Source organism: Accipiter gentilis, chromosome 5 (genome assembly GCF_929443795.1).
Source record: "Accipiter gentilis chromosome 5, bAccGen1.1, whole genome shotgun sequence".
Classification (NCBI taxonomy): Eukaryota; Metazoa; Chordata; class Aves; order Accipitriformes; family Accipitridae; genus Astur; species Astur gentilis.
In genome coordinates, this window is record NC_064884.1 from 32,579,081 (window position 1) to 32,592,112 (window position 13,032).

General features: G+C 39.0%; 1 protein-coding gene across 21 annotated transcripts in view; it reads left to right on the plus strand.

Annotated features, from left to right (window-relative positions):
* SYNE1 (spectrin repeat containing nuclear envelope protein 1) overlaps window positions 1-13,032 on the plus strand; it is a 318,475-nt gene that overhangs the window by 212,776 nt on the left and 92,667 nt on the right. For 19 of the 21 annotated variants that reach the window (XM_049801239.1, XM_049801241.1, XM_049801249.1 and 16 more), the window contains 5 exons: window positions 2,882-3,076; window positions 4,153-4,293; window positions 9,395-9,562; window positions 10,332-10,493; window positions 11,756-11,950. In XM_049801239.1, coding sequence (XP_049657196.1) covers window positions 2,882-3,076; window positions 4,153-4,293; window positions 9,395-9,562; window positions 10,332-10,493; window positions 11,756-11,950 — 861 coding nt within the window. The remainder of the gene's footprint in view (window positions 1-2,881; window positions 3,077-4,152; window positions 4,294-9,394; window positions 9,563-10,331; window positions 10,494-11,755; window positions 11,951-13,032) is intronic. The other 2 variants (XM_049801242.1, XM_049801248.1) reach the window with 2 other exon arrangements.

Genomic DNA, 13,032 nt, shown 5'->3' on the forward strand with positions numbered 1-13,032 from the left:
CAGCACTCGAATGAGCTGGGACAGTCCCTGTGCAGCCCTCTCACTGTGCTGGCATGGGAGCTCTTGAGCCCCTTTCCTCTTCGCCTGTCTCTTGTGTATTTCTTGGGATAGACGATGCACCACTGATCTCTGTGTGTCACTTTTGGCACCAGATGGCACCATTTCTTTACCTTTGAATTAAAGCTATCTGTGCTATTATGTAACATAACCTAATGTTATATGTGTTGCTCATTTTCTATCCAGTTGTTACAAAAGTCAGTATAAACACAGAGCAAGTTGCCTAAAAGAAACACTACTGGTTTTTTAGTACTGAATTAATAATGCTACTATTCTCTGTTCAAATGTTCTGGAACAGCAAATGCAGGAGAGTGGCTTCAGCAATACAAGGTAATATTGCTGGAGGGAGGAATGATGCTGCAGGGGGAGGAATTAAAAATGGGGCAGCTTAAGTTTCATCTACATTTGAACAAGCTCAGTAGCTAGGAGACCTTCTAAACATCTGCAGGAAGACAGCAGCTTTACTCTATTGCACATGTTGAGATCAACCAGAGTGGACAGGTTTCATACTTGCAAGCTTTCCACATTTAGGGGTAAGGAGTTTCGAAACACTGAGATATGCATATTTTTGACTCGTATTTTGTCTGCTAAATACCTGTGGAAAAGCGTAGCATAAAGGGGATATACCAAACCCTATATTATTACACTACTTCAAAAGGCAAGTCTGTCAAAATGCTTGTTAGTTGTGTTATTAATTTAAGAAGACATCAGTTACCAGATTCCTTGTTGAAGCCTGCAGGAACAAGAACTTGAAGGGACATTTGTATTGCTATATTTAGAATTAAAATAAGAGGAAGAAAGCAGCAGGAAAGTACACCTTGATTTGTAGGAAGCTTGTATTACTATGCATGTACGTAACTAGTTACATTCTAGAACTATGTTTACTGAACTGTGTTTCTTTCCGATAAAAATGTAGGAGTGTATCTCCATACTTGTGAATTATTTTAATGGACAATACAGTACCTCATAGGACATTGCTTTTATAAGTGGCTGTATTTCTTTCACAATCACATTTTTGCCTCCTTTTCCTTTTCTTTGTTTCCAGTTGAGAGAGGTATGTTAGATACTCAGTGCATTGAACATCAATGCCACAAACGTTATTGCATTTCAGTAATATAGATGGAGTTAAGTAAGTATATTGAATGACAATAATTTCCTACTGAGCCCCAGAGATGTCATTCATTGAGCATTAGTGAATGACTGGTACTTGCCAAACAGAGCAGGTAACTATTCCACCTGCTAGACATTAAAGTTATGGCTTGATTTGATTGCAGTTTGGTTTTTGATTGATCTAGTTGATGTTTTACACTCAAGACTTTGCTTAGTCTTCGAGGTAAGCGTTGGAGCTCCAAGAGAGCTCCTTTTGTTGCTAAAGTGACAGACAGTGACCAGGTACCACTGAAACCCAGGCAGTAAAGTGTCATCCTCAGTTTTTGTGCTGCTTCCATTTCTAACTCTGTATTTCTTGTTGTGACTGTTCTGCACTGTGATTTTGAGCAAATGGTTTCCTGAAAATGTTATACAACCAAAAAAATCTTTTAATTTTACCAGCCTGAAGCAGTAATCTTATTTACTTTTCAAAAGATATTATAATTATTTATGATTATACCTGCTAGGTCTTGCAACTTCTATTGCCCTTTTTCCTTGAAAACTTGTGTTTGTTGAAGAAAGAAAAGCAGTTATAAAAATAAAGCAGAAATATGTATTAAAATGAATAATCACCGATTTAGCAGGCAAGCTTATACAAATGTTGTTTTCACTTTATAGATCAAAATTCTGTCGTGTTACTGAGTCTCTAGGGAGACAGGAACAATAGCTTTGGCAGAAATGTGAATATTCCACCATTTTTTTATTTTAAGTCTATTAACCGAAAGCGTTAAGACTGGACACTGAACTGGGCAGCAGTACAGGGTAGGAGAGAAGGCAAGTCAGTTTCGAAGGCTATTCACTTCCGTCTTTCTTCTCTGACTAAACTTAACTTAAACTTATGATGGTGTTTGGCCATGCAGATAGACCATTTCATAGCCATAAAACCCAATATTTTAAAATACACTCTGCTTTAAGCCGGATTCCCCAGCTCTTTTTAAGGAAAAGTTAGTACTCTGCGCAGCTCAGCTTTTAACTCTGAAGACTTACACAAAACCAAAAGAAGATTAAAGTATAGCTTATCCAAACACTGGGAAAAAGCGATCCAGTCTGCATTTAATCTTATTATGGCACTGATTGTTCCTATCACATTTGATCTTGTTAGACCCTGTGAGTTATTGTTTGAACAGTTCTTTCTTTCTGGCGAGATCTGAATGGGGCATTCTGTACAGTTGTGGTTACCACATGACCTCATTTCCATGGCATGCACTGTGTGGAGAAGCTTCATCTTCCTCAGACAAATGGAAATAGAACGGGGGGAAAAATAGGACAGGAAGAGGGAGAGGTGTTCCCCTTTGCTGCAGTTGGACACTTACAGACGTCGTGTCAGGCTGGATGCAAGCGGGAGGTCTCCCTCCCTCCCTCCCTCTTTCCCTCCCCTCTGCGACTATCATGCACACAGTGTCTCTCGCAGCACTTTTCCGGCTTCGCTTCAGAGCTCTCGGCTCTGTGGTTTAGCTGTGCAGCCAGACGCAGCCTGACTTGTTCCCTCCGCTATCAACATCCTGCTCGTCAGCTGGTGCAGAGGCTTATGCGGGGTTTCTGAGAGGCAGCGCTAGGATGTTATTGGCTGGGCTTGGAGGAGAGAGCTTGCCTTCACCACGGAAGCCGAAATGCTGCTGGCCCTGTGGCCTTTATTGGCTGCCTCTGCATTAGGGAAAAAAACATGTTTCCTCAGGAGCTGGCTCAGAAGATCAAAGGATACCAGGAGCAAATTGCTGCTTTGAATTCGAAGTGCAAGATGCTGACAATGAAAGCAAAGCATGCCACCATGCTGCTGACAGTGACAGAAGTGGAGGGGCTTTCAGATGGAATGGAGGAGCTGGATTCAGACCTGCTCCCAGCACACCCCACTCATCCCTCGGTGGTTATGGTAAGGAATGCATTGGTCTCAGTACCGTTTATCTGAGCTGCTTGCTTTCGCATCATTGCAACACTACCGTGTAGAAGATTGCCGCAGCTCACATCTACATTTTGCTTTTGAAATGGCTGGAGTGTGGCAAACCAAACGAGTTGCAGATTCCCCTTACTCTATTTTGCTTTATATGGGTTTTCGAGACTTGTTCAGAAAGGATGCAGTTATTTAACAGGCAGATACCGGCAGAAGTTGTCTGTAATAAGATGCAAATATAGTGCTTTTTCGTAGCTGTCAGCATGCAAGAGCAAATGCTAAGAAACTACTGAATTGCAGGAACAAGATAAAAACAGAATAAATATTATTTCATAACATGTTGCAGTGTATAGGTTTTACGCACCATATTTTTAAAGCTCTTGTCTTAAAATGTTGATGTGATAATTGACAATATGCTGCTATATTCTCAGATGAGTGTGTTGGAAATGAAAGCTAGCTAAATACTGCCATAAGCCTCATCTTTGAATTACTCTGCTTTTGTTTGTTTCTAATTGGGTCTCGTTACAAACATAACTGCTGATGCTATGGAGATTTTTGTCTGAGTGAAAACAGAGTGCGGATTTCCGGATTTATCACTGTGTAACAGCGTTGGGGAAGCAGGAAGAATATGTTGCTACTGGATTGTGTGTATTTTATATTTCAAGTCTGTTCCTTGTTCTAACCAGGCCTGGATACTGAGGCCAATACTGCATTATTCTGTAGCTCTCCATAGTATTCCCATCTGTGGCAGTGATTGTATTAGAAGACACTTAGGCAAACACTAATTTGTTACGATTGAGTTGCTTGCTATACATTTTCTTTTAAATTCATTAGGGTACAGGAGAGCATGTTCATACTGAAGTATGACAAGTAAATGAGACTATTAATTCAACCAGGTTTTTAGACTGGTTAATGTAAGAGCATAAAGTATGACTAAGTAATGTCATGGTGATTCTGGCCATGTGTTGTTTTTCTTGTTTTGATCTCAACCTAAGTCAAACTGAAGGTGAGGTAACTGACTTTCTTCCTGTGCTCTGGGGTTGCTTTTCCTGTGGCAGATGACTGCTGGTCGCTGTCACACGCTGCTCTCCCCTGTCACTGAGGAGTCTGGGGAGGAGGGAACCAACAGTGAGATTTCTTCTCCACCCGTCTGTCGCTCTCCCTCACCTGTGGCTAATACAGACGCTTCTGTTAACCAGGTACCTCCCTCTTGGCATTCATTCAGCTTTTATCTCAGACATGCATGGTTCCATTCCACAGGTGGTTTATTTAATTCTCTGAAATAATATTTACCCATAGCTCTAAGGAACTGAGGCTTTAACCTCTAACCTAACTGATCCTTCACGTTCTAGTTCAAAATGGATACAGATATTAACTTCTGAGTTTAAAATGTATAAATCTGGTGTTACAGCTAAGTGACAATTACAGAGCTCTTCCCTGTCACTTCTCTTTTCTATTTATAACCTAAGTTTTTTTTTCTCAGTAGCACTTAATGGAAACTTGCATCCTGAGAAAATATGCAATTTTGTACTCCCCATAATAAAACATTGCATTATGTCCATATACATCTATGTTGCTGTACATTGGCATTGTAGCATTGAAGTCACAGTCTGGTATTTTCCACTTCATACCATTTCAAGTATTAAGTTTCATGTATTTTTTTCATGTATTGTTCATTCCATACTTTCCATGACAGTCTATTTTAAGTGCTAACGAGGCAGATCAGTGAAATCACTGAAGTTAGATTTTAAATCAAAACTGAGGCCTCTCACACTTCTAATGGGAACGAGTGTACAACAGCATTGATTAAAATGCAAGCAATGAACCAGCACATTGAGCATCGCACCCATGAAGGCACAAGTAAAATGTTAAGCTTTAGAAGTTTAGGAACTAGCCTTAGGAGCAGTCACTACCTCACTGAATTCATCAAATTGTGGGGTTTGTGGTTGGTTGTTTCATTTTGCATTTGTGACTGCTACCAAAATGACCACTGCAGACTTAAAAGGGTAGAGTGTGTTGTGTTGTATTGCTGAGTAGAATTAGAGAAGTTTGAGCAAGATGCCCATTGATTCCTTCCACTAATTTCAAAGATGCATATGGTGCTATAGAAGTTGCTATATATAAATGATTTGTTTTATAGTAAGAATGGTGACAAAATCTTCAGCAGCATAATAATAAAAATTCACGCAGTGAATGAGAAAGATTTTTCTAGTGTTCTGTTATTTCAGATAATCACAAATTTCCTAGTAAGTTTACCTACAGTAGAAAGGCAGCTATACATTTCAACACAAAAATCTTATGACAGTGTTAATCAGTGAAAAAGTTAAAGGACCAGGAACAGCTTGCTTCCTAATAAACAAAGACAATGTCGGTTCATTACATTTCTCTGAAAATGTAAAACCAGGCTAACAGCTCCGGTAACTCAAATATTAAGGAAAACACAGTGAAGATGCTGTTGTACTATGAGCTGACACCAAAATGCAAGTTTTAGAACCTGTGATTTACTAGGACAAAATTGAACAAAAAGATGATGTCTTTCATTTAACAGAAGATCTTTGAAAGAGATAAAATCGATGGTGTTATAATAGTCTAAAAAACTTACAGGCGAAGGTTTCTTCAGTGTGGTTAATGGTGAAATGAACTGCACAGACTAAGCAATAAGCGGAAGAACATTCCAAAATGCAGTGGTTTACTTACAAAATGCTTAGGTTCACACTCACATGAGATTAAAACTAAAGAAGCTATGAAACTGCCAGTGCTGATCATGATGAATGCCCAGGGAGACTTCAGGAAAGAAGGTTGGTTAAAAAAAAAAATTCTACATATTAGTGAATTAGGAGCTTTAATGTAAGTTAAAAATATTTTGTATTCACTAAGACTCAGCAAAACTAATTTGGAAATGTTTTGTTTTAAAAAGTAGCCAGTGTTAAGCAAAATAATTTCTCACAGGAAGATCACCTGCAAAATACAAAAAAACCCCATGTGAACAGGAACTCTAGAAAGTAAAGAATTACATTAATTTAGTCTTTGGAAAAAAATTAAAGCTCTTATGAAGCCGGGCTGGGGAGGGGAAAGGTGGGTGTTAAGACTGTTGTTAAATTCATCCCTAATAATCTCTCTACAGTCTTTCATCAGGGTTTCTTAACATTTCTTAATGGCAAAATGTAGCTAGTCTGAATTCAGACATCTATGCACTATTTTTACATTACTAACAAGTAATGAAAATGTAAAACAAGTGCCAACTGTGTATTAGTGGAAAGACTGGTTCTACATATTGAAATAGATTTAAAAAAGACCGTAAATACAAGAAAGTGACAGATCTAGCACTGTTATGAGGTAACAGTTGCCCAGGTTGTTTGTTTCATACTGAAACTCCTCTAAAAACAATGGAGTAGCGGGAGAACTATAAAAATGTTAACTTAGAAAAGGTTCAGGAATTTCATAGTATATTATATTTCAGTAATAGCTAAAAGTTCTTCAACGCAGTTTATTGTGATGTGTAGCAAAACCAGACACTTAGAATCATAGAATCATTTAGGTTGGAAAAGACCTTCAATATCAAGTTCAACCATCAACTACGCCCACTAAACCATGTTCTGAAACTTCATCTGTGCTGCAGTACTGAATGAGAATCCTTTGGGCCTAAAACTTCTCACTCTTACCCAAAGATGTAGTTGATTAAAATTTTGCACATTTTTAAAAAATTGTTTTTCAGATACACAATGCAGAGCAATTGAACTGAAAAAGCTGAAGTGTTATCACAAAGCCTTGGAGGCCACAGCTGATTCTGTGCTTCAAGCTTTCAGCGCTGGGTCACTGTTAAATGTCTATCTCCTTGTACACAGCCTACTTAATTATTCTTTCTCCTTCCCTTACGAAAACTCATCTAGGGTGCAACAACCCTTGTTAAATATCTTTTGAAATCTAAACACGCTTTGACCCTACATCCTAACAACAAAGCTTGACTACTGTTCATTGGCTACTTTTCATAAAAGCTGGCATGAGATATTACGTCTTTTACAGGGGCAACAAAATATGTTACTTGTAAAAACATCTGTATTCACACTACCATCATGTGAAAGCTCTGCCAAAAAGAAACTGCCAAGTTGTATACTCCAGAAAGTAGTTCAAAAGATGGGGAAAGGGATTGCTTTTCCCTCTCTGTAAAAGCAAGCCCTTTATTCTGGAAACCATGATTAAGAAGTCTCAGAAGCACCGCTTTTCTATTGGCCTTGAGAGAGACTAGCTAAGGGCTGGAGAGTAGCTGCAGACAAGGCAAAATGAGAAGTTGCCTGCACTGGTGCAATTTTTCACCATGACTTGGGAAGATCACTTGTGGTCAGAGTAAAAAAATTCTGTTTCCCAATTATTGCCTTTGAAGAAGTACCTCATCTGACACTTTTGGACAATTTGGTGGGAGTGACCTGGTTTCTATGCTCTTCCAGAGCTTGGTTTTGTTCACATACTGTGTTAGATAACATATTGAAATGACATTGGGAAATAAAGATTCTGCTCCAAATCAGGGGACAAACAGGGGGATGATCACTTCCCTGCTCCTGCTGGCCACACTATTTCTGATACAAGCCAGGATGCTGTTGGCCTTCTTGGCCACCTGGGCACACTGCTGGCTCATATTCAGGCAGCTATCAACCAACACTCCCAGGTCCTTTTCTGCCGGGCAGCTTTCCAGCCACTCTTCCCCAAGCCTGTAGTGCTGCATGGGGTTGCTGTGACCCAAGGACAGGACCCGGCACTTGGCCTTGTTGAACCTCATACGACTGGCCTCGGCCCATCGATCCAGCCTCTGTAGAGCCTTCCTACCCTCGAGCAGACCAACCCTCCTGCCCAACTTGGTGTTGTCTGCAAACTTACTGAGGGTGCACTTGATCATGTTTTTTTTATTATTGATAAAGATATTAAAGAGAACTGGCCCCAATTCTGAGCCCTAGGGAACACCACTTGTGACTGGCCAGCGACTGGATTTGCCTCCCTTTGCCACCATTCTTTGGGAATTTGTATTTATACACATTTATACTCTTACATTTGCTGTACAGCAAATGGTCTGTGGCCTATATGGTAGGCACAGTTCTGTAAGCTGCCAAGTGAAAGGCACTTAGTTTTCTCTCAGTCACATGGCTTGACGTGCTGAATTTTCCTCCTCATCACACAGGGTCAGGAAGGAAGAAATTTGAGAAATTTGCAATCATTGGAGGAGGATTTTCCAAGTACACTTTTCAGTAGATTTTGAGCAACTTTTTATGCAAGTATTGTGATAAGTCTTGAGAGCTGCCTGAAAGAAGATTTGGTCCAACCTAACAGAAGTCAGTGGAAAATCTCTTACTGATTTCAGTGGCAGCAAAACTCTGTCTTAAAGTTTTCACTGGGGCATTTACAATTTCAAAATTATTGAGGAAACTGGACAACAGCTTCTGTGTCGCATCGTCTGGAGCATAGTTCACTAAGCGGGGCTACTGAGTGAGAAGAAGGAAGGTTGCAGCATTTCTCCCCTTCCAGATAGATGTGGTGGTAACTGTTATACATGATTTCAGTTTTAAATAATCCTTGTCATCAAGTCTGCTTTCCTGACTTAAATATAGATACTGTGCATGTTTCCTTAATTTTACATTTTCTGTAGATCTTTTTAATTGTCACCTGCAATAGCTGAAGAAATGCCCATATACTAAGTATAGCAGTTCTGGTGAGAAACAGTTCCACCCTGAATTTTCAATGGTAATTTGAACGTTTGCCCAGTTTCCTTAGTACTTTTGATCCCTTTTCCCACTATCTTTTATAAGTTAATTGAGAGTACCTGTTTGTTCGAAGTCTTACTATAAGCTAGCGCTTCAAACTCGTTCTTACATCATTGACTAGTCCTACAGCATATTCCTTTTTGGTTCTTCTGTTGCCTTCTCTGTGCTAGTGTTCATTAGGGTGATGTTCTTTGCCACCTATAGTACCATAACCCACTGTCTGTTGTGATGGGTTTTCCCCATGTGTAGTTGTGATGATGCTAGAACAACACTCCCACTTGTAGCACTCCCAGCCTTTCCATGTCTGTCCACAGTTGCCTCCTGCACCTCCAAGCTGCATCCACAATCTTCATCATAGTGAAGCTCCAAACCATACTAAGTGTACTACTATTAAATATTTATTTACTGTGTTGCTCAGAGGTTTCCTGGTGGTTTTGGCTTTGTGGGTTTTGTTTTATTTTAATGGACACAGGCAATGGGGCAGTATGTGGGGGGATAATACGCAGTATCTTTCATTTTGAAAGTGCAATAATGTGCTTCATGCTTGTAGGACATTGCTTATTACCAAGCCTTATCTGCTGAACAGTTGCAGACAGAAGCTGCTAAAATTCAACCCAGCACTCCAGCCACCCAAGAGTTTTACGAACCAGGCTTAGAATCAGCCGCTAGTGCCAAATTGGATGATTTGCAGCGTTCTTGGGAAACACTTAAAAATGTGGTAAGTCTTCATCTGGAGGGTTCAAAATAATCTGCTAGCTTGTAAGGAATAAAATGCAAAGAACTGGTTCAGGTAATATTCTTCTCTGCAATTCTTGGTTTTCAGGTGGTAACAGGAATTGTTAGTTGTGATATTATATTATATTTTTTCTGTTTGAAAGCCTGTGCAGGATGGACTTCTATTAAGAAAAGATAAAAGTTATTAAAGCTGATAATTGCCTTCAGAAATATTGGCTATTGTCAGACTATATTCCATAACCTAACAGGGAAATCCACTCATGCTGGATGAGCTGGCAAAAAAGGCTCAAGAATCCAGTTTCTCCAAATACTGAGTCAAAAAGTCTCTACATGGTAATGGAGCAAAATCATTCAATGGTGTATGAAAATGGTCGAAGTTTTGATCACGTGGTATAAGTTTTAATTCTTTGCAGAGGCACAGTAGCTATTATGGGGTATTAAGAAATATGCATTTAGCAAATAGTGCACATCCGCATGTTTGAGTGCATAAAATCTAAAATAAGCATGAGAATGTGCCTAGGTTTTCCCTGCTTATTAAAGTCCATTTTTTTCAGTCTAAATCTAGAGTTTGAATGATGATGTTTAAACAGATAAACATTTTTAATATGGATGTTTTGCTTTATAATTTATACTTCTGGAAAAATTGTTGCAATTTTTTGGTTTTAGTCTTGTAAGCCTAGGGATTTATGAATTAGAAGAAAGAGCAAATCCTTTATCAGAGGACAGAATTTATACCTTCCATTCCTCTTCAGATCAGTGAAAAGCAGCGCACCCTCTATGAAGCTCTTGAGCGTCAACAGAAGTATCAGGACACACTCCAGTCTATATCCACAAAAATGGAGACCATTGAGGTCAAACTAAATGAGAGTCTGGAACCAGCCAAAAGCCCAGAGAGCCAGATGGCTGAACATCAGGTAAAAACTTATATGTGAGAAATAGAGGGAGAACATGCATTACTTGTATATCTTTAGTTCACTTTTTTTAGATAGTAGCATTCTTCATGGCTAGATGCCTCAAAAACATGCATTACTTGTATGAACCTTCTCTGTTAACCGTGTGTCTTGCCTTTCTGCTATTCTAAAGATGGTGTAATGGTGATTCTTTTAATAAGGAGCCTTTTTAAAAAGTAGAATAGATCATAACAGGTTGTCCAATTGAAATTTTCAGCAAAATCTTTTGTCAAAGATTGTGTTCAGTGACACCTACACATACTGTTCTTCAGCATGCTATGAGCATATATAGGACTATTTATAATGTTTCCAAATTTACTAAGATCATAACCAATACTGATGCATTGTAAATTGATCTAAATACAATCTTCGCCTTGTTAAACAAGACAGACAAGGCAAAGCACAAAAAAAAATTCCCTCCCAAGGGAAGTCTTGGAAACGATGCTTTCAATAATAAGAGAATACTTTATCAAGTAATCGATCTGACATATGTCCAAATTGTAATCATCTAAGCCTTCTACGTGATAGCTTGAAACTATCTAGTAGGGCCGGTTCTCATTTCAGTGGGAACTCCATGACCTGAAAAGGATAACATTTGGCTTTTGTAGCACTGTGTGATGTCTTGTGCATCCAATGTGTGTATACTATCAGACAGGAAAGTAAAGTATCTGCTCTAAGGTAAGGCAACATCCTTTTGTGGGTATCTTGGAAACTGATTTGTAGAATAAGAATGATAGTTAGAACTTCTTTTACACCGTGGAGTTGATATCTGGATGTTTACATATATTGCTGGATGTTCTTCATCCAGTTAGTAGTTTTCAGGCTGGAGGCTAAGTCATGCCCCTGTTTTTCTCTTACAAACACACACTCACTCACTTGATCATTATCTTCACTGTATCTACTGGAATTCCCTGCAGAAAATTGGTTGGAGGAAAAAATCTGTATGTATAATATTTCCAAAAGAATTCCTTCTTGTGATATGTTTGAAATTCAAGATAAGTAATTAAATCCATATTTCAGTTATCAGATGCATGACCGTAGCTTAAGCATCTAAAAGCAGGACTCAGTCCTGAATTCTGACTCCACCAAACCAGCATTGATATATTGCACTACTCTGTGTTCCTCATGCTCCCTTGGGACAGTCATCTTGAATTTTATATTAAGCCTGTGCCGCCTTCTCAGTGATAAATGAAGCAAATACTTTCTCTGCTCTCATTTCTAAATAGGCTTTGATGGACGAGATTTTAATGTTACAAGAAGAAATCACTGAGCTTCAGACATCGTTAGCCCAGGAGCTGGTTTCAGAACCACTGGATGCAGAAGCTGCTGATCAGCTGGCATTGCAGTCCACTCTCACAGTCTTGGCAGAACGGATGGCCACGATTCGAATGAAGGCATCAGGAAAACGACAACTATTAGAGGTATAAGAAAAAAACCTCTAGGATTGGGTCTTTTGGATCACATTCCAGATTTTGAGAGCCCCTTTTGGTAGACCTGTACATTCCACAATGTTCTTAGTCACCACTGAATGCTGATAATAAAAAAAATCATTTTCAGTTCTGCTCATTTCTCACAATTCCTTTCAGTAATAAATTATCGTTCTTCTTTAGCAAGCCCCTCTTCTTAATGCTAGGTGATAAGTAACCAGAAGGAACTTCAAAACACACTACAGGAGTCATCTATATATATAAATTATTTTTTTTTAATATCCACTTTGATATTTCCTCCACAGGAGAAGTAATGAAGCACAGGTATTAAAAGTCATGTTATCTACAGTAAACTCTTGAGGAGTCACCTGTCCAAACTGGGAAAGGAGAGAAGGGGGAAAGCTTAAAACAAGAAATAACACCTCTTCCAAACTGTTGCGTTGTTGTCTATGCTCATCTTCCCAGCGATTTTCATGCAACCTTTTATTATGGAAGATGCACCTCTTTATTTCTTTGCCTACCAGCTTTACCAAAACTCCTTTAATACTAAGGTGATTTTTAAAAAGTCCTTTAAATATAAGAATGTTGCTGTGCATATTATATAGGTGAGAAAAAGCTGTCATACTAAAGCTGGCTATGGTATGGCTACTTTGAATACTGCAGGGCAGCTTTACTGCTGTACTGCTAAGAACTGCAGCAGTGAATTCACAAACACAGCAGCTGCTGCCTTCATAATTTCCAGCAGCAATCAATTCTGAGAGACTGAGTGAGAACTGGCTCTGTGGATCCACCTGGGTGCATCAGCTGCATTAGTTCTGTGCAGTTACCTGAAACAGTGAACAGGTCCTTAGAAAATACCTTTGTTATTCTTAAAAAATTGCACTAATTTTTTCCTTCTCAGAAGTAAAATGGCTTTCACATAAATAAAAGAGGCTGGAAGTAGAATAGGGGTCTTACAGTTTATAACTTGCACCCCATACAGGATCTTACAAACTCCTTGATGGTACTTAGGAGGAGATGCTAACTAATAATTTCAAGACAAAGCATGAGTCAAATACACTGCTCGTAACTATGGT